Source organism: Passer montanus, unplaced genomic scaffold, assembly GCF_014805655.1.
Source record: "Passer montanus isolate IOZ18808 unplaced genomic scaffold, ASM1480565v1 scaffold178, whole genome shotgun sequence".
NCBI classification, from domain to species: Eukaryota; Metazoa; Chordata; class Aves; order Passeriformes; family Passeridae; genus Passer; species Passer montanus.
The window spans coordinates 276,814-296,023 of record NW_024365159.1 but is presented as its reverse complement, the minus strand read 5'-3'; the positions used below and the strand labels follow the sequence as shown (position 1 = coordinate 296,023).

The window sequence follows — 19,210 nt, the reverse complement described above, 5'->3', positions numbered from 1 at the left end:
ATATTAAAAGATTTTGGCTTTTGCCAAGGGTGCAAGGAAAAGTCCCCTGGCTCAGGGTCAGAGCAGATGAAACCTGAGTTTCTAATACACTTAACCCCAAACCTTGGGGCTTTAAAAACAAGGAAGCCTGGCCCTGTTTGAAGGGATTATTCATTCCTTTTCTTTCTTCCCTCCTCCTCCTCTGCTGGTATTGAACCTGCCCTATCAATCACATGCAAGACTCTGAACATACAAATAAATAGCATTTCCTAGCAGAGGATCTATGTTTGACTCAGATCTGTGCCTATTAATTTCATTCAAATTTGCAGGCAGCAGTAAGAATGCAGATTTGAGAGCTGTGCTGCTTGGAAAAGATGCTGTTCCAGTATCAGGATTTATTTTCCTTGGAGGCAGGGTTTGAAAAACTAAAAAAAGTGGCTTAAAATAAGAGGTGGAATATCACACTGCTTTTATCCAGCACTGCACAGAGCGATGAGGTGCAGAATGCTTCAGGTAGTTCACCTGTAAAATACCATTTTCACAACATTTTCCACATTAAGATTCCAAAGGTTTGACTTCTTTTTCCTTCAGTCTCTGCATTTATGCTTTGTGAATGGAGAAGGAAAAACACAATAAAATCAGGCATTCACTGGCACTAATTAAGGTGCAAAGCATAAAGGTAAGGCCTCTGTACTAGTCCTAAAACTAGTCCTAGGTCTGGTTTAATTAACCTGCACTGTCTGCATAGGAGAAGCAAGGGAAAAAAGGCCACTGCCATGGGCATGGAAGCAGGAGAAAAGGAGGAAAGGCATTTCAGCTGCATGAGCATGTGTGAGTTAAATTGCCTCATGTTTTGTTGGAGTTGTCCACGGTGGCGTGTTGAAGATTGTGTTTCTGGAGGTGGATACTAAAGCTTAATCACCAGGATTGAGCTGTTCTCTGGAAGGCAGGAAATTAAAGTCTTGGGTGTTTTTCAAAAGCAAGTAGTGCTGAAGTGCATCAGGCTTCTTTTTCCCGAGGAAAATCCATCTGGCTGATAAGTGCTTTGCATACTGATCCTAAGGCAGAAGAATGAGGATTGGAATTGGTGTGATGGTTTGGTGAGAGGGCTGCAAGAAGCAAACTTCATTGAATGGCCCTAATTAAGCCAACTGTGATCACTCTGGCTGTGGACATGGCCCTTAAGAGAGCAGTCATTGTCCAACAAAGAAAGGAATTGTTCCTCCTTTTCATGTTTGGTATATTATACAGAAATAATACAGAGAACTGATGCTCTCCCTGGACTGAGTTAGCTCCAGACAGCTGGAAGTTCTGGGGCTGATGTATATTTTATTTTCCTGTCTCTCTCGGTGACCAACACCTGAGACTTCAAAGGTCCGGGGCAAAGAGCCACATCCTGCAGCTCTCCAACATGATGTCCATTACTCCACATCAAAGGGAGAGCTGTGCCCTTCCTGGATCCTTCCAGCAATCAGTTTGATGTCCCAAAGCATGACATTTAATTTTCCTTCCTCCCAGAAAGTAGGTCCTTGAACTTGCCCTCTCTAGCTCCAGCAGCCCCTGCGACTTAATGAATACTCGTGCCTGCCCTGTTCTGTGCACTTGAATAAGGATCCTCAGGTTAGGCCATTAATTTGCATAGCTCCAATTATCCAGTCTCTGATCTCCTGTAAAAATGGGTCCACAAATTATTCTGATGTTCTGCATTAAAGGGTTTTTCCTTTCTGATGAAGGCATTTATTCTCTCATAGTGCAGAGCAATATAATTATCTGAACCTCAGATCATATGTTTGCTCTGCCAAGAAAAGCCAGTTGGTTTTGCTTTAGTGCTGACCTTTAAAAATTATTGTTCTTATGTCTGAAAAGAGTCTTGCTTCCAGCACCACTTCAATTAACTTGTAAGAGCCAGTGTAGTTCTGTATTTTGAGCTTAAATTGCCGAGCTTCCCTTTGTGTGAGTGCGTGTGTGTGTGTGTGTGTGTGTGTGTGTGTGTGTGTGTGTGTGTGTGTCTGCAGCTGAGTGTCCCCAGCCACAGGAAGGAGCTGGGAACAGCTCCCTTTTCAACTGGGCTGGTTTCTAGGAAAGAGAAATGATGAGTGATTGACACTGCTGTTATCAGTGAACCCCTGGGAAAGGAGAAACCATTGATGAAGCAAGGTCGGTGAACACCAGGTTTGGGCTGGGATAGGTTCCTTGAGCAGTTTGTGTTGGAAGGGACCTTGAAGATGATCCATTTCTGTGGGCAGGACATCTTACAGTATCCCTGGCTGCTCTGAGCCCTGTCCAGCCTGACCTTGGGCACTTCCAGGGATGGGACAGCCAGGGCCTCACCACCCTTACAGGGAAGAATTTCTTCCATGAATGCAGTCTAAATTTCTTTTAGTTTGAGACCTTGCACTAGTTCAGTTAAACTCAGACTGGGATGAAAGCTTCTCCTCAGGTGAATTCCGAGCTTGCCTTGGCCCAGCAGCTCCTGGTGGTGTTTGATGCTGTGACTCAAACACGGGAGACCTTGAGAGAGCTTTGCAGCACAACCTCCTCCAGGTGAACTCGGGCTGACCCAAGGGCAGCCAATTGCCAGGGCTCTGTTCTCTCCCTGGAACCCACGGTGGTTTGGCTTTTGGGGGGTGTTTTTTCCCTCTGCTCTCACCTACAGCAGAGCAAGGAGCTGCCAGACACCTCCCCCGAGGCTGCAGCCCTGCAAGAGCCGGGGCCAGAGCAGGGAGCCAAGATTCCCGGTGGCACAGCGTGCCCACACCAGCCAGGAGGTGGGACTGAGCTGCAGCCAGGCCTGGCAACGTGCAGGAGCACAGCCCCAGCTCCAGCTGCTCTCAGGGTGCCCTGTGAGCCCCTTGGAGCTCCCAGGGTGTGCTGTGTGTCTGTGCTGGAGCTGGGAGCATGGATCCAGCTGTGGGTGTGATTGCCCAGGATTTCCCCGGAGTGCTCTCCTTGGACATCGGGGGCTGGGACTGGCTTCTGCCACTGACTGCTGCCTTCAGGGGCTTTGGATTCTGATCTAGACCTTTATATTCTGTAGAAATCATGGAAAACCTTGGGGTGGAAAGGACCTGAAAGGCTGTCTGGTTTTAAGTCTCTGCCATGGGCATCTTCCACTGTCCCTGGCTGCTCCAACCTGGCCTTGGAAACTTCCAGGGATCCAGGAGCAGCCACGGCTGCTCTGGGCACCCTGTGTCAGGGCCTGCCCTCACTCCCAAGGAACACTTCTTAGTTCCCAATATCCCATCCTTCCCTGCCCTCTGGCAGTGGGAGCCATTCCCTGTGTCCTGTCCCCACTTCTCCTTTCCAGGTGAGCACCCCCAGTCCTCTCAGCAGAGGGGCTCCAGCCCTTGGACCAACTTTCATACAGATACTTCCTGCAAGAAACCCTTTTCTTGGGGGAAAAAAACCCAAACCAACCACTTTTATTCTGTTTTCTGGAGCTTCTGGCTGAAGGAAAGCTGGATTTCAACATTTGACTTCATGTCTTTTGCTCGAGAGAAATAATTAAATGTCTTCTGTCACTGGGGAGGACCTGCTGTTTTCCTCCCTTTGGAATATTGGCTATGGAATCCCATCTCCCCCTCCAAAATCGTACCCAGGCAACTCTGGAGTGTGAATCAGAGCCTCCTGCGCTGCTGTCGTGCTGTAAATCCCTGGAATGCCGGGGGATTTAGCTGCCCGAGCCCCTCCTTGTGCTGAACACCTCGGTGCTGCCAATATTGCTGCCCAGTGGGCACTAATGGCTGCAATTAGCAAATAAGGCACGAGCTGCTTGTGAAACAGCAGCACTAGCACTCGCTCCTTCTGGGTTTGCTCCCATGCCCTGGAGGCGTTCTGGCAGCCAGGGGAAAAGCCCCTGATCCCATTCCTGTGCACTCACATAGGTGCCACCTCCCCCTGGCATTTCATTTCACATCTTGGTGCTGATTTGCCTCTGATACCCCTTGAGGATTTCCGTGGGAAGGGGTGGATGCAGCTTTGGGCTTTCAGTTCTCTGTGGCTCCCACGCAGTTTTGGCCTAGAACCGTTGACTCCATAGTGCAAAATACCCTTTTTTTCTCCCTCAAACTGGCAATTTGTGGTGGTTTTTTTAACCTGAGAGCAATTCTGTGCCCTGTGCTGCAGGCCTTGTGTACGACACCTTGATGCTGAAGCACCAGTGCACCTGTGGAAACACCAACAGCCACCCTGAGCACGCAGGCAGGATCCAGAGCATCTGGTCCAGGCTTCAGGAGACGGGGCTGCGGGGCAAGTGTGAGGTAAGGGAAACACCACAGCAGGCCACATGGCTGGTTTTATTAGTATTATTAATATTATTACCACATTACTATTATTGTTACTGTTATATTGCTCTTAGGCCAAAGAAAAGAGCAAGATATGATGTAACCCTTTAATTTGTTATCCCTCCCAATTATTCCAGCAAAAGCAACAGCTTTTCTGTGCTTTAATAACTTCTTTTTGTACTCTTTAATAAGTAATGGTCAAGCTTGTTTGGGGGTAGGAGGAAGGCACTGAGCACCATTCCATCACAAGAGGTTAAATTAGATTTATTTGCTATATTTTAAGAGCAAGCAAATGGAGAGAAAAAGCTTAGATATTAAACAGAAAGAATGAAGGTTAATAATAAAAATTTGCGAGTGGTTATTAGTTACAACTAACAGCAGTGTTGATAAATGGGGGTATAAGTGTGTGTTCATCAATCCTTTGAGCATCTGAGAGGGCTGAATCCCAGAGCATAAATATTCCAGGAATGTTCCCGGGCCATCAGATGAGACATCCACGTGGTGGCAGCATTGCCATTGCCTACATTTCCCTGTCCTGCCCTGGTTTATCCCTTTCAAACCTCTCTCTGTCTGTGGATACCCATTTAATCGAATTTTGGGATTATTTGGGACCAAATGAACTTTATTGCTAATTGCCTGGCCTCCTCGCTGGGTGTTAGAGATGTTCTCCAATGTATAAGTTTGTGACTGTAAGATCCCCGGCAATATTATTGTCCTTAATTTCCTGTTGATTTCCTTAAAGAAGATTTATTTTCCTTAATTCCCATGCTTACCTTGGTACTTTTGGTTGCTCTCACGGTGGGAGCTGTTGTTGATCTTCCCCTGCTTTCCAGCTGTGTTTCCCTCCTGACCGCTGGTGACTTTCAGTCTCACCGGACTCTTCTTTTTTCCCCAAAAATAGTAAATTTCTGCCTTAATTCCCTGCTGGCTTTCTTCAAGCTCTGCCCTGCCGTTTCAAGGATGCACTCCCTTGTCTCTCTGGTCCCCTTTCCTTCATCCCCACCACCTGTCTGAAAGTTTCCTTCTTTATCTTGAATGGATCTGAAGATGACTTTCCATGCTGAGCAAATAAATGTTGCGAGTAAGGGATTAACCCAAAACCTGAATTTCTCCACCTCAGGACCCATTTTAGTGTTTTGCTGTCTGTCTTGATGGCTTGCTAAGGAAACAGAAAAGGGAGTCAAGCACTCAGCAGTGGTTTCACCACCCTTTTCCTTCCCCTTGCAGTGCATCCGTGGCAGAAAGGCGACGCTGGAGGAGCTGCAGACGGTTCACTCGGAAGCCCACACACTGCTCTACGGCACAAACCCTCTGAACAGGCAGAAACTGGACAGCAAGAAGCTTCTAGGTACCATTCCCTGGGGGCACATCCCCCTTCCTGACCCCTGGGTGAGGTGCTGGGGCTGCCTTCATCCTTAGCCCTGTGCATCTCCAAGAGGATTGTTCCCAGCTCCATGAACAGAATCCATCTCCCTCTCTTCAGGCAGATTTCTAAACCCTAGAGAGATTAAGCCTCTTTTCTTTGATGTCTTCAGAACCTAAATGGATGTTTTCCTGAGGAGGAAAGATAGTTCAGGCAGTTTGTTTCATCCTTGGGCACTCCGGGTGTTAGGTAGGTGTCCATGGCTAGGGAAGGAGCTGGAGCACGCTCCCAAGGATTTGGATCTGCAGCCCCCAGCCGGCTGTACAGGCATCAACAAACCCCTGCCAGCTTTGGACAATCAGCAAGAGAGATGCAGGGGCCTCTGCATTTGTTTAATGTGGAGTGGAATTGTTTATCCCTTTCACTGGAGACCAAATCTTCCTGAAACAGGGCCGTGTCTATTGTAAAATACAGAAAAAAGAAATACAAAAATAAAAGATATTTTCCTAGCAGAAATTCTAAGGGATGGATGTTCAGATAACTAACCCCCCAAAGCAACCAAACAACATGGATTTTAGCATCTCCGTGGAGTCATCATCACCTCCCTTTACTTCCTGCCTTTTTGCAGCAGCAGGCTGGTGGGACAATTTTGGGAAGTTGCCACGTGGGGATCTGAAAAAAAAAAAAGAAAAAAGAAGACAGCTCTGGAACGTTGAGACGTTGAGAAAGTTTATTTTGGGATTAGCCTGATTTGGGATGATGTAAAAAGAGGCTTAACTCTGTGGCCTTTGTTGATCCAGTGGTCACAGCAGAGGAGCTGGAAAGATTTTGCTCAGTGTGTCCATGAGCTCCCAGACAGCGAAGCATTAGCCAGGAGTTAAACACGCAATTAGCACGGTATTTATAGCTCACTTCCCACCTCTTTAAGGCCAGAGAACCCAAAAGTAGACACCTCCAGCTGAATGACAGCTCCATTAGGATTTAAACTTTCAGGAATTCATGATGTCATATGCTCGGGAGTGAAAAACCCACAGCCCGAAAGAACTTTGGTAAATCTTCCCTGGGATATCTGAGATTCTCTTGGGATACTTTTCCACTCCCTCCTTGGGTCTGGGCACGATCTGTCTCAGCAGTGCCACTGTATTTGGATATACAGTTTATTTGGATAGCATTTTGGGGAGACACCCAAATTGCTGAGCCATTCCTGATGGTTTCTGTAGAGAACCTGTGGGGGAAGCAACCCTTGCTCTGCCTCTGCTTCAGTAGTTCTGTGCCCACCGTGGTTTTCGTTACCCATTTTAAAGTGTTTGCAGAGATCAAGTTTAATCCAAAGAGAAGATAAATTCCAAGGGCTTTCCAGTACAGAACATTCCCTGTTTGGATACAACTTGCAGAAAAGCCCTAGAGCTGCGGGAGGTCAGGTCCTCAAGGGTCTCCAGTAGGAGGGGATGTCCAGTAGCTCTTAACTGGGCTTAGACCCGGTTTCCTAAGCCCACCTGGCACCCTTGTAGCCTGGAGATGCTGATAGTGGCACTGGCTGCCAGCCCACATGGCCCCTTCTCTCCTGATGGCTTCCACAGGGCAGGACCTGAGCAAGGATATCAGGGAAAAGCTCCGTGTGGAGGGGGGAACTAGCCTGTTAAAAACCCTTCCTTCAGCTGTTTTCTCCCGTTGGGGGTTTAAAAGGCTTTTAAATTTACACACCAGCTTGGTGGGGTTCTTTGAAACACATCAGAGGGTGGGTTTAGGGCAGGTTTGAACGCTGAGGGCAAAGCTTTGTGTGAGGTTTAGGGATGCAAATGGGAGTTTGTTGGGGCTGAGTGTCTTGGCAGGTGTTTGATGACTCCGTGTAAACTCTTGGCCTTTGATACCTCTGTGAGGAAGAAAAAAGCCTGAGAAACCTCAGCCTGAAAGGGAAAAGGCTTTTCAGGACACAGGATGTTTCTTGTTAAGCTTCTGCAAATAAAAAGGGGGATGTGCCTTCATGGAATCACAGAATCCCAGAACCGGTTTGTGTGGAAAGGGAGCTTAAAGCTCATCTCATCCCACCCCTGCCATGGCAGGGACACCTTCCACTATCCCAGGATACTCCAAGCCCCAGTGTCCAACCTGGCCTTGGACACTTCAGGGATCTGAGAGCAGCCACAGCTTCTCTGGGCACCCTGTGCCAAGGCCTGCCCACCCTGCCAGGGAACAATTCCTAATTCCCAATATCCCATCTAACCCTGCCCTCTTTTAGTTTAAAGCCATTCCCTGTGTCCTGTCAAGGATACAAAGTACAAACTCATGTCTCCTTGGACAGTGGAAATACTTGGAACCTGTTGGACAAGTTGAAACTTAGGCAAATAAGGCTGCTTTTAATTTGTGGGGAGCAATCATAAATTGTCAAGAAGATAAATACTATGGAAATAATGGGTGGATTAGCAGTGAGAGATGGGACAGGAGGTCTGAGGCAGGATGATCTAAGAACTTCCATGTGGATCTAATCAGGGAGGGCATCTCACTTTGAGCTCAGATGAGTCCAGATGCATGAACTCCTCTTTCAGGAACAGATCCCAAATGGTTTGTGTGGGAATGGACCTTAAAGCCCATCCCATTCCACCCCCTGCCATGGGCAGGGACACCTTCCACCAAACCAGGTTGCTCAGGGCCCCACAGAATTTTGAATGGAGGATAATTTGCTCACACATGAGCCCAGAAAGCGATGTTACATTTCCTACAGATTCAAAATTAGCCCTGCAGATGGTTTTCTCAATTTTTCTCACATTCTCCTTGTTGGTTTTGCTATTTCAGTCAAAACACATGTTTTTTCTTTGCTTGCCACTGGTTTATTTTTCTGTCTTCCTCTTTTATGAAACCCATGCTCTCCAAAGTCATCTAGTAACTGCAGATGAGTGACAGTTGGGGTGTTTTTATGATTTCTTGTCCTCCCTCAGTGGGAAGGGGTTAAAATGCACATCTGAGAAGACACACTGAGTGATTGTTGGTGTCATCTTCCTCGTGTATAGTCTCAAAACATCAGACAGCACCCACACCTTGCTGAAAAATGAGTGATTTATAGACAGCTTTTGCAGGAGCCTAAGTGTGTACATTACATATGTGTGTGTTTGTGTGTGTGTGTTGTAACAGGGCTGGGTGAAAATGGGAAGAAAACCCCCAGGAAGAAATGTGTGTGTTTCTGTTCTTGGAAAGATTGCAGAGTTGCCACAAAGTTGGCCCCAGATTGCCACAAAGCTGGCCCCAGAATCTGGTGACCTCTGACTTCTGACGTTTCGTGTCCCCCACAGGTTCCCTAACGTCGATGTTTGTCAGGCTGCCTTGCGGTGGTGTCGGGGTGAGTACCTCCCTTTAATGTGTAAATAATGTCCTGTTTGTTCTCTCCCCTGGTCCCCTCAGCACCAAAAATTGCTGCTTTGCATTCCACGGTGGGTAATTGCAGCCAGATGCTGCCTGGGGCGCGGGGTGCCGTGGCCTCACGTGCCTTTCTTCAAAAGCAGCCGCGGCATTTCGGGGCTGCTCCGGGGAGCCCGAGCCTCAGGGACACTCAGAGGCATGTTCAGGAGGAAAAACCTCACTTCCCAGGCTGGGGTGTTCAGTGGTGAAGGGGTTGCTGTGTTTGGAAGCAGCCCTTGCATTGCAAAGTGCTTTTTTTTCTGTGGAAAGTAGGATGTGCTGGTGCTGTGGAGCTGTTCCATCCTGTTCCATCCTCAGTCTCAGGGCTCCAGAGCCTCCTGCCTCCCACAACAGGTGGGAAATGTGGCCATGAAACAGGACAGTATTTGGGAATGTACATTTTCCTGTGAATAGCAAGTTTCTCTGGCCTGGAATGAAAGAGCATTTGGCATCTTTTATTCTCCAGCTCCAGGATAATCAGCGTGGATTCTCCAGGAGGTGACTAAAATACCCCTCCATCCCTCATGGAAAAGCTGAGTGTTACTTTTCAGCTGTCAAATTTCCATATAATCAGGCTTTTTACTGTTGTTTGTTCCCATAAAGCTGAAAGAAACCCAAACACCAAATACCTTGTTTTGAAGGTTTTCTTGTTTTCCTTTGAAGCCTGAAAGCTTAAAAGTTTCCCTTTCAAGTCAGACTTTCTGCTCCAGAGTTTCTGTGGAGGGTGACAGGACAGAAAATCGTGGAGAACAGGAAGGGGAAAAGAATGAGAAGAGACAATAAAAGGCATTGTGTTTGAAAATTCACAGTGGTAGTTCTGCTGCATAATTGTAGCTCATGAGGTTGAATTTTCAAGGTCTGGATTCTGTTATGGAAATGAAACAAAATTGTTTTCTTCCTGAGTCTTTGCAAAATCGCTGCTTTGAAAATTATCCCGTCAGAAGGGGAAAAAAAAAAAAAGAGAATAATCGTCGTTTATTCGTACCGCCACTCGTGGAGATATTTTATTTTGTATTGTAAATATGCTGCAGTCGCCTAATTCATGGCAAATTTTTGGCCAGAGCTTAAAAGGTTTGGATTTACTCTGCCCTGCAGTCAGGCATGCCATTCAAAGCAAAAAAAATTATCATTTGCAAATGAAGACTGAATGGTAACAAGTAGAGACAGTGTCTGAGCCCAGCACGGGCCCAGAAGTCTTGCATTAAATCCCAAATCAGGGCAGGAAACGCCTTGGAGCTGGTATTCCTGATATGCTCCCAATAAAGATGGTGCTTGCTGCTTGGTTGTCTCCACAGACCCTTAATATTGAATATTTGCTGACTCTGGTGCAGTGTTTTAGTAATCCTATCAGCAAAACCTGTGCCAGGGCCTCCCCACCCTCACAGGGAATAATTCCTTCCCAATATCCCAACTCACCCTGTCCTCTCTCAGTGGGAAGCCATTCCCCATTGTTTGCCAGATATTTTTCAGAGGGCAAACATGATGTCATCAAGTCAAAAGGAAAGGAAAAAGAAAATTAAAAATCAGTAGAATAATGTGGGACAGGTCCTCCTTTGGATTTATATTGGAGCAGGATAAAGCAGAATGTGATAGCTGATGATTAGAATTCAGGAGCTGAGGATGTTGTGTGAAATTATGGGCTGGAAAGCTTTGAAACCAGGCTCTTTTCCTGCAAGCAATCAAGTGTGGCTCTCTTCCTTTGGGGACGTTGTGTAGATGAAAAGGGAGGATGGGTCTGGAGGGGAGTGCAGGGCAGTTTTGGGGGGAAGGAGCCCCTGGAGAGCTGTTCTGCATCGGGATAGAGGATGGAGCTTGGGCAGCCATGAGTTCTCCTCAAGAATGAGTGAAATGAAGGACAGGCAAGAGAGTGAATCATAGAATATCCAGAGTTGAAAGCACCCACAGGGATCATTGATCCAACCCCTGGCCCTGCACAGACACCCTAACAGTCCCACCCTGTGCATCCCTGAGAGCATTGTCCAAACAATCCTGGAGCTCTGGGGGTGAAGCAGCAAGAAAATAGTTCAGAGCAAGTCCCTTCATCTCATAACACCTTTCAGACTTTCTCTTTTAATTAAAAACTCAGTCTTGGTGAATTGAAGTCAAGGAGAGAAAGGGTAAATTTGTTCCCAGGTGCTCGGAGGCTCTTTTTCCTTGTTGGTTTATCCCAAAAAGCCTTCCCATAGTTGACAAGCCTCCTCCATTCTGCAGCCTTCTGGTCCTAGCAGGAGAGGAAGAAAGAAAGGACAGAAGCACTGAAATCAACAGGTGTGAACTCTGAGTGAAACATCACTCATTTATTTCTGCTGATCACTTGGGAGTTGGGCTCAGCTTCACTCTTCTGCAGCTCACACCCCTTTTTCAACGTCTGACCTTCCCTAATCCAGGATGATTAGAAGAGGGTTTTGGGAGCAAAAAAGAAGTTTAAACAAGATCATCCCAGCACACTTGTATCCAGATTCTTCACAACACTCAAAGGCTTGATTTGAGGATAGCTGATAAATTTGTTTTCTTTCCTGTGTAGCGTTTTGCTGCGCACATTCTAAAAATAGCTGAAGATCTGCATCATTTTCTGCACGTGTCCTAAAAACTCCAGAGGTGTTTGTGCTGTTGATCTTCTCCAGAGGAGGTGATTCTATTTTGGCGTGCAAGGGCTTTGATTAGAGCATATCAACAATTATAACTGTGCAACTTGCAGAGCAGGGAGCACGGAAAGGACTTCAGTGGAATGGAAATGAGGAGGAACTAATTAGGGAGTCAGAGGAACAGAATGTGAGAATTATTTAATTGAGAGCAGGAGGAGACACGGTGGGGTGTCTTCCTCTCTGAGGGAAGGGCAGAACTCCTTCACTTTGCAGGGTCTGGAGCTCTGGTACAACCTGTGTCAACCTGTCCTGGTGCTTGATTTCTTACCTGTGTATTTTTTCAGTGGAACTTTATTGTATTTTTATTCAGTAGAATAATTTTAGTGTCTTTTTATTCAGTAGAATAATGAAATCTTTTGTGAGGTGCTCATTTAATTCTGAGATAGCTGCACATTAGTGAATGGGAAAGTTTATAGTGTGAGTAGGAAGAATTTACAGTGTGAGTAGGAGCCTCATCATGGATATTAATAAAAAATCCTTGGGTTTTCTTTCAAGGAAGGAAATAATTGTAAGGAAATTGTAATTTTTATTATGAGGAAAGAAAAGCTCTTTGGGTTTCATTCTGGACATTCTTCCTGGAATGCTCCTGGCAGGAGCCTGGTTTCTGCTGGGGCCTGGATGTGGCAGTGCTTGGCTCTGGCACTGAAGAATCCTGTATTTTTTATGGGAAAAACTGGCCCCAGCAGCCATCTGAAGATCTGTTTGCCCCTTAGGACATGTGAATTTGGGTATTTTGTATTTCCATTCCTCTGGTGCCTCATAGGGGAATGAAGAAGGCCCATGGAAGGAGCCCTGAACTTGCTGCGTCCAGGCAGGAAGGGAAGCTCTTCCTTGCTGGTGTCTGAGATACTTTCTTCCAAAGACCAAGAAGAATGGGTTAGGTTTGCTTGGAGATGCGTTAGGTGTGCCCAGAGATGAGGTAGATACACTCCTTGGTGGTCAGATCCAGTGACAGGAGGCCAAAGATGGACCCTCACAGAGCACCAGTGCACTGGTCAGTGGGGAGAAGCAGCAGCTTGGACTTCTTCCCACCTCTTTAGGGGCTTTTGGAGAGACCTGGTGAGTTCAGGCCCATCTTCTGCGTGTGTGCAGTCCTGATCCAGGATTTCTGGAGCTGTTGTGTATAACTCAATCTCTAACCTGCTGCTGTTCCCATGTTACTGCCCAAATTTACAGGGGTCCAGAGGAGCCATGAGGCCACAAATAGTCACTGCAGGGTTCGCCCACAATACAGTGGCATTCCCCAGAGGCTTTTTGGTGTTCTCCAAGTGCTTTCCTAGTTTATTGTGGCTTCCAAAGCATCCTCAGGGTGGGTGCTACCAGAAACCATCCATGATCACAGAGCTGGAATCACTTCCAATGGCAGCTTCAGCATGGCTGGGAAGAAGGTGGATCAGTCCCCTGTGGGGCCACTTGTGTCTCCTCACTGCTCAGTGAGCCAGGCACAACAAATGATCTCTTTTGTCCCATCTCTGCTTTTTGCCATTGTTTCCATAGACACACTCAGGGCAGAGTAATGTATAAAAAATAGCTGGTGGTCCTTCCCTTCCCAGTGAGGAATGTCCCATTGGTCTGGTGGCATGATCTGGAACAACAGCAACAGGCATGCCTGCAGGGTGCCTTGCCTTGCAAAGTGTGGCCTGTTTGCACATTTTCAGGGGGGAATATGGTGGAATATTTAGTGTTGAAGCAAATCAGTGTTGAAGCAAATCTTCAGGATGCTGAAGGTCTGTTAGAGTGGGTGAGCTCGTGGCTCCCTAGGGAAGCTGCTGTCACTCCTGGGCAGTTGTCTTTTAAATGCCCAACACTAAACATCCCTCTTTATTGAGGATTTTTTTATTTTAAAGAATCATTGAATTATTTTAATAACCCTTTTTTATTCCATCTTGGATCAGCAGCAATTAAAGAGAAATGCTGATTCCATGGTCGCAGAGTCACAGAATCACAGAATGGTTTGCGTTGGAAAGGACCTTAAAGACCATTTTATTCCATGCCCTGCCATGGGCAGGGACACCTTCCACTAGCCCAGGTTGCTCCAGCCTGGCCTTGGACACTTCCAGGGATCCAGGGGCAGCCCCAGCTTCTCTGGACACCCTGAGCCAGGGCCTGCCCACCTTCACAGGGAACAATTCCTTCCCAATATGTGAAGGAATTTCAGTTTAAATCCATTCCCCTTGTCCTATCACCCCATGTGAGTGATGTCTCTATAAGATAGGGGTCTCTTGATTCCTGGTTGCCCTCCTTGCTCCTAACCTGGTTCCTGTGTGTCCCACCAGGTCGACAGTGACACAATTTGGAACGAGGTGCACTCGTCGGGCGCCGCTCGCCTGGCCGTGGGCTGTGTCATCGAGCTGGTGTTCAAAGTGGCCACAGGAGAGCTGAAGGTATGGAAGCAGCCCTCAGCTGTGCTCTGTGCAGGGCTCCAGGCTCTGCCATGCAGCAGGACCTCCAGGGCTCAGGGCTCCAGAGGTCAGGGCTCTGCCATGCAGCAGCTCCAGGACCTTTTCCCCCTCCACAATGAGGGAAAACATCATCCACTGCTACGACCTTGTGAGGAATCCATCAAGAGCAACTCCAGAGCTCCCAAGCAGGATTAAGGCTTCTGGCTGCAACCCCTGTGTCCATCGTTATCCCTTTGACCTTTTCCTTCCTTGTGTTTTGTGTGCAGAATGGATTTGCTGTTGTCCGGCCCCCGGGTCACCACGCAGAGGAGAGCACACCCATGTGAGTATGGGGTTCACTGGCTTTGTCCAGAGCCCCTTTGGTGGGGGATCCACAGCTGGGAATTCCAGAGGAATTCTGTTAGGTTATCACTGTGGAATTTCTGTTTATTGCTAGATGAGATGTGTGGTATTCAGGGCTCCCCAGATTCTCTGGAGCAGGGTAAGATCCTCATTGGTGCTTTCAGGGGGGTGTTTCCCAGCAAGGATCAGCAGTGGGTTTGGGCAAGTGTGGAACATTCTGTTTCCCTAGAGCCTGCTGCTGGAATTCAGCACTTCCAGTGGGAAATAGATCTAGTGGAAGGTGTCCCTGCCCATGGAACGAGATGAACTTCAAGGTCCCTCCCAACACAAGCCTTTCCAGGGAGGAAAGAAGAGCAGAAGGAACTCCTTCCTCCCGTGTTCTGGCTAGGTGATGGATGCAGTGGGACCACAGGAAGCTGTAATTAACACCTCTCTTTTCCTCTTGTCTCCCCTCTGCAGGGGTTTCTGCTATTTTAACTCTGTGGCAATTGCAGCCAAGCTGCTCCAGCAAAGGCTCAACGTGAGCAAAATCCTCATTGTGGACTGGGTGAGTAAATGCCCCTTCTTTCCCTTTGGGAGAGCAGGTGGAAATTATTCTGGCTGGGTTTCTTTTTGCAATAACAAGCTCTATAAGTCAGTGAAAAACTTCCTGGCTGTTGTCTGCAAGCCAAAATTTGGGGTTTTAATTGAATAAAAGTGTTCTAATTAGAGAAAAAATTCTTAAAGGGACCAGAATTTTCAAATAAAAAGCTTATTTGGAATTCTGCTGTGGCAGTGTTAAGGTTTTTATTTTTTAATAGTCTGGGAAGGCATTGGAGTGACTGAGTATCAGCCAGAAGTTTTGTCTCTGTTGCCACAAATCACACACGGGTTAAACCCTCAAGTTAAAATGCATTTATTTGTCTTTTGGACTTACTGGATGGATGTTTTTTTCCTCACTTCCCACCTGTTTTTCATGTCAGGGAGGAGCATTTGAAATAGCTGTCCTGTCACAGGCTGTGTTTGTGCATCACACAGCAGCTCAGTAGGGGAGCACTCATGAGTTGTGTTGTTTAACTTGGATTCAACAGAACTTTATTTGTATCAGTGCTCGTCCCACAGACTGACTAGAGATGCAGATGTGGGGCAACAAATATCCATCTTGGGGGATGGAGATATCCAGTATCTCCATCCCCCAAGATTGGTGTAAGCCCAGTTCTTTCCATCCAGGTAAATGAGTCCTCAGTTTCATGGACATTTGGGATTGTGTATATCGCATGTGTTAATCAAGGAGAGTAATCTCAAACTGGGTGTGCAGAACAGGTTATTCCCATTCCACATAAACCGCTTCAGCCAGATTGGAGAAAACAAAGCTCAACAGCAAGGAAAACCCCTCCAAATCCCAAACTGATCGCTTTAATCGGTGTTTTTAGTGAAGGATTAACCTCCCTGTCCCTGCAGGATGTCCACCATGGGAATGGTACTCAGCAGGCCTTCTACAACGACCCCAATGTCCTTTACATCTCACTCCATCGCTATGATGATGGCAACTTCTTCCCAGGCAGCGGCGCTCCAGATGAGGTGAGCACATGGATCCCAGAGCCCTGGGACTCAGAGGAGCTCCTGCCACCTTCAGAGCTCCTCTGGGTTTTGTGTCCCCATCCAAGGACACTCCAGGTCCCTGTGATTCAGCAGCCACGGGCACGGTGTCCTGGCTGGAGCTGACTGCAAACGAGTCACTGCAATTTAGCCCTCCAGCCCTTGTGGGACAGCCTGCTCCAGAGGAGCCCTCTGCTCTTCCCTCTGCCAGCTGTCCCAGCACTCTCTGTCCTGTTCAGGATTTCCCCTTCCTTGGCAGAAGTTGTTTCTTAGATGCTGAAGGAACAGATTGTCCATACTGCACCACCCACACTTGGTTTTCCTGGCACAGCCATGGAGCCTGTCCACCTCCCCTTCTCCACCTCCCCTTCTCCACCTCCCCTTCTTTCTGCTGGCCCTGCCCAGGCATTGCTCATCACCACCAAGGCTGCATCTCCACCCCACATTTGTGGGATTTGGGGGCCAGTCACGATGCTGCTGGAGCAAATCCCCCCTTCCTGGTGGGAAATCCAGCAAGAGGGCTGGCCAGTGGGGCTGAGAGCTGAGCTCTGGATGAATACATCCTTCCTTTCCCTCTGGGCTGGCAGGAAATATGGTCCTTCAGAGTGATTTAGCAGAGGGAAGTTTTTTGGAATACTTAGAGTGCTCCGAGACTCTCCAGGTGACATCTGAAAACTCCTTCCCCTGTCAATTTTACATTTTCTGCTTGAGAAAACATCAATATTTCCATTTCAACCTCTAAAGAAACTTAAATGTTATGTGATGCTGCTGACTGTTGTAGGGAATGAACAGCAGCCCTCTGTATCAGGCTTAATTCCTGCTTTTTAGCAATCTGGTTTAAAAAAGGAGTAATTTTTAGATGTGTCATTTTAGACCAAATAAAAGAAAGAATACAAAACAAGTTTGATTTAAACCAATCATGGATAAATAACCCACTGTGGGTAGATGAACCCTTGTGTTTTTCTAGCAAAAATATTTGCACCAGTATGAGGAATAATGTGCAATAAAAGCCATGCAGTTTTATCCAGCTGTGCAACACATTGATTTTCACTTTTTAATTATTTTTTTTTATATGCAAAGACATTCTTGGCAAAAAAACAGAAAAAAGGCTGGAAAACCCTGGTTTATTTTTCAGTTTTCCCCTCTCTCAGGTAGTTGCAGGCAGGGCAGATGGGGACATTTGCAGTACAAGCGAGGAGAGGGATGTATTTACATCTCCCACCCACATGTCCCTCAAGCAGCCAAAATCCCTTCTCTGTGAATCCTGTTTTTCTCCAGCAGAGGGGGAGCTCACTCTGATTAAAATACACTTTTTCCCCCAGTTGCAACTGTAGTGAAATATAAAACATGCTCCTGAATCAAGCTTGAAATGAATTATGCAAAGGTGTTACATGCAGCGCATGCTGCTGCAGGAAAATCGAGAGGGTGCAGTTGATGATGGGGTGGTTTTTTTGGGTGAGCAGCAGTCAAACACCACCAGTCCTCAGCTCCCATAAAGATCTGAGCATGGAGGAGCTTTATTGTCCCTCTTGTTTCAGGGACCAGGGACTAATCTACCTGACTGCTGAATCCAGATCCAAATTTGACTGGGAGAACATCAAAACAGCAAAGATTTGTTGCCAGAATTTGCTAATTAGGAGTTCCATTTCCCTTTCCAGGTTGGCACAGGAGCAGGAGTTGGTTTCAATGTTAACATGGCATTTACTGGTGGTCTGGATCCGCCCATGGGAGACACGGAATATTTAACTGCCTTCAGGTACTACTGAATTTTCCCTCTCACAAATGTATTTTTCACTTCATCTGGGTTTCTTTCTCCTTGTGCCATTCTCCGTGATTTACTTTTTATAAGCTTTAAAATTTGGATATTATTTATCCAGGAGAGGCCCTGGCACAGGGTGCCCAGAGCAGCTGTGGCTGCCCCTGGATCCCTGGAAGTTCCCAGGCCAGGTTGGAAACTGGGGCTTGGAGGAACCTGGGATAGTGGAAGGTGTCCCTGCCCATGGCAGGGGTGGCACTGGATGATCTTCTTTAAATCTCCTTCCCACCCAAACCAGTCCATGATTTTTCTTGGGCACTGTCCTGTCCCACTCCCTGGCTCCCCTGTGCCGTGGGTGCACCTGGCCTCTCCTTTAACAATCTGAAGTGCTTTTCTGTCCTCCTCACACCTCTGGTGGCCTAAATTCAGACACACACACACTTGCCAGAGCACGGGGTGTGAATTTCTGGGACATCACCTTCGTGGAAGGGCATTAAATCCTGGAGCATTATTTTCTGCTCTTCCCTGTTACATCCCGTTAGGCTGAGCAAAAAGCGCCTTTTCCCCCTCTTCATTCTGCCATCATGAAGCCGTCAGAGAACACACATGATTTTAAATGACACCAAATTACTGCCATTTGTGTCATTCCTGGCTCGGGAAGGCAGCACATTGCTCCAGCGTGGAAGCCTGGCTATCCCAGCCACCCCAGGATGGATCTCTTCATAGCCAGAGCACCCGGAGCTGGGGACATTAAATATTAACTGAGTGTCCAGGCTCCTGGAAAAGGCTCAGGGCTGCACACTGAGGCCTTTGCCAGCCATTCCTGGGGTCTGCTTGCCTGGACACTGCAGCTATTTTGGGAACAGCCTTTGGAGTGGGTCACAGCCCTTATTTTGGGGAGTTTTGGGGGAGCTGGGGGATGCTCCTTCCAGAGCCTGCACACCTTCAGTTTAACCATAAGTTAAACAAGAAGCATTTTTTTCATCCTATGCCAAGTTTGGCCATGATAGTACATTATCAAGTGACCTTTTTAAATCTTAACCAGCTCCTTTGAAAAACATTTTCCCCCCCCACCCCCCAAATCTTTCTATTGATTTTAATGTAAAATAACGCTTTGAAGTTTGCAATTTATAGTCCCCCGAGAGTTAGAAAGTGAAGGGAATGGGTCATATATCCTATTTTTCCCCCCTTCTTTTCTTGCTTTAGCCCCTTGAGACAATACATGCCTTCAAGGCAGCACCTTGTTATTCCACCCCGTCGAATGCCACGTTGCATTTGCTGGGGATCAAACCGAAGATGAAGAAAAGATAAGAAAATTGGCCATAATGAACTCCAGAAGCAGGAGGCATTTTCACCATGAACTTGGAAACTCGCAGTGGAGAACTGAGCTTTAATTCAAACCAGTCCGAATGCCAAACTGTGAGGCTTTGAAGTCTGGAGAGGAATCAGTGGAAATCCTTTGAGCTAGG

General features: G+C 47.1%; 1 protein-coding gene across 9 annotated transcripts in view; it reads left to right on the top strand.

Moving 5' to 3' along the window:
- HDAC4 (histone deacetylase 4) overlaps positions 1 to 19,210 on the top strand; it is a 176,839-nt gene that overhangs the window by 139,778 nt on the left and 17,851 nt on the right. For all 9 annotated transcript variants that reach the window (XM_039704597.1, XM_039704596.1, XM_039704598.1 and 6 more), the window contains 8 exons: positions 4,105 to 4,238; positions 5,490 to 5,610; positions 8,913 to 8,959; positions 13,940 to 14,047; positions 14,332 to 14,387; positions 14,867 to 14,954; positions 15,848 to 15,967; positions 17,644 to 17,741. In XM_039704597.1, coding sequence (XP_039560531.1) covers positions 4,105 to 4,238; positions 5,490 to 5,610; positions 8,913 to 8,959; positions 13,940 to 14,047; positions 14,332 to 14,387; positions 14,867 to 14,954; positions 15,848 to 15,967; positions 17,644 to 17,741 — 772 coding nt within the window. The remainder of the gene's footprint in view (positions 1 to 4,104; positions 4,239 to 5,489; positions 5,611 to 8,912; positions 8,960 to 13,939; positions 14,048 to 14,331; positions 14,388 to 14,866; positions 14,955 to 15,847; positions 15,968 to 17,643; positions 17,742 to 19,210) is intronic.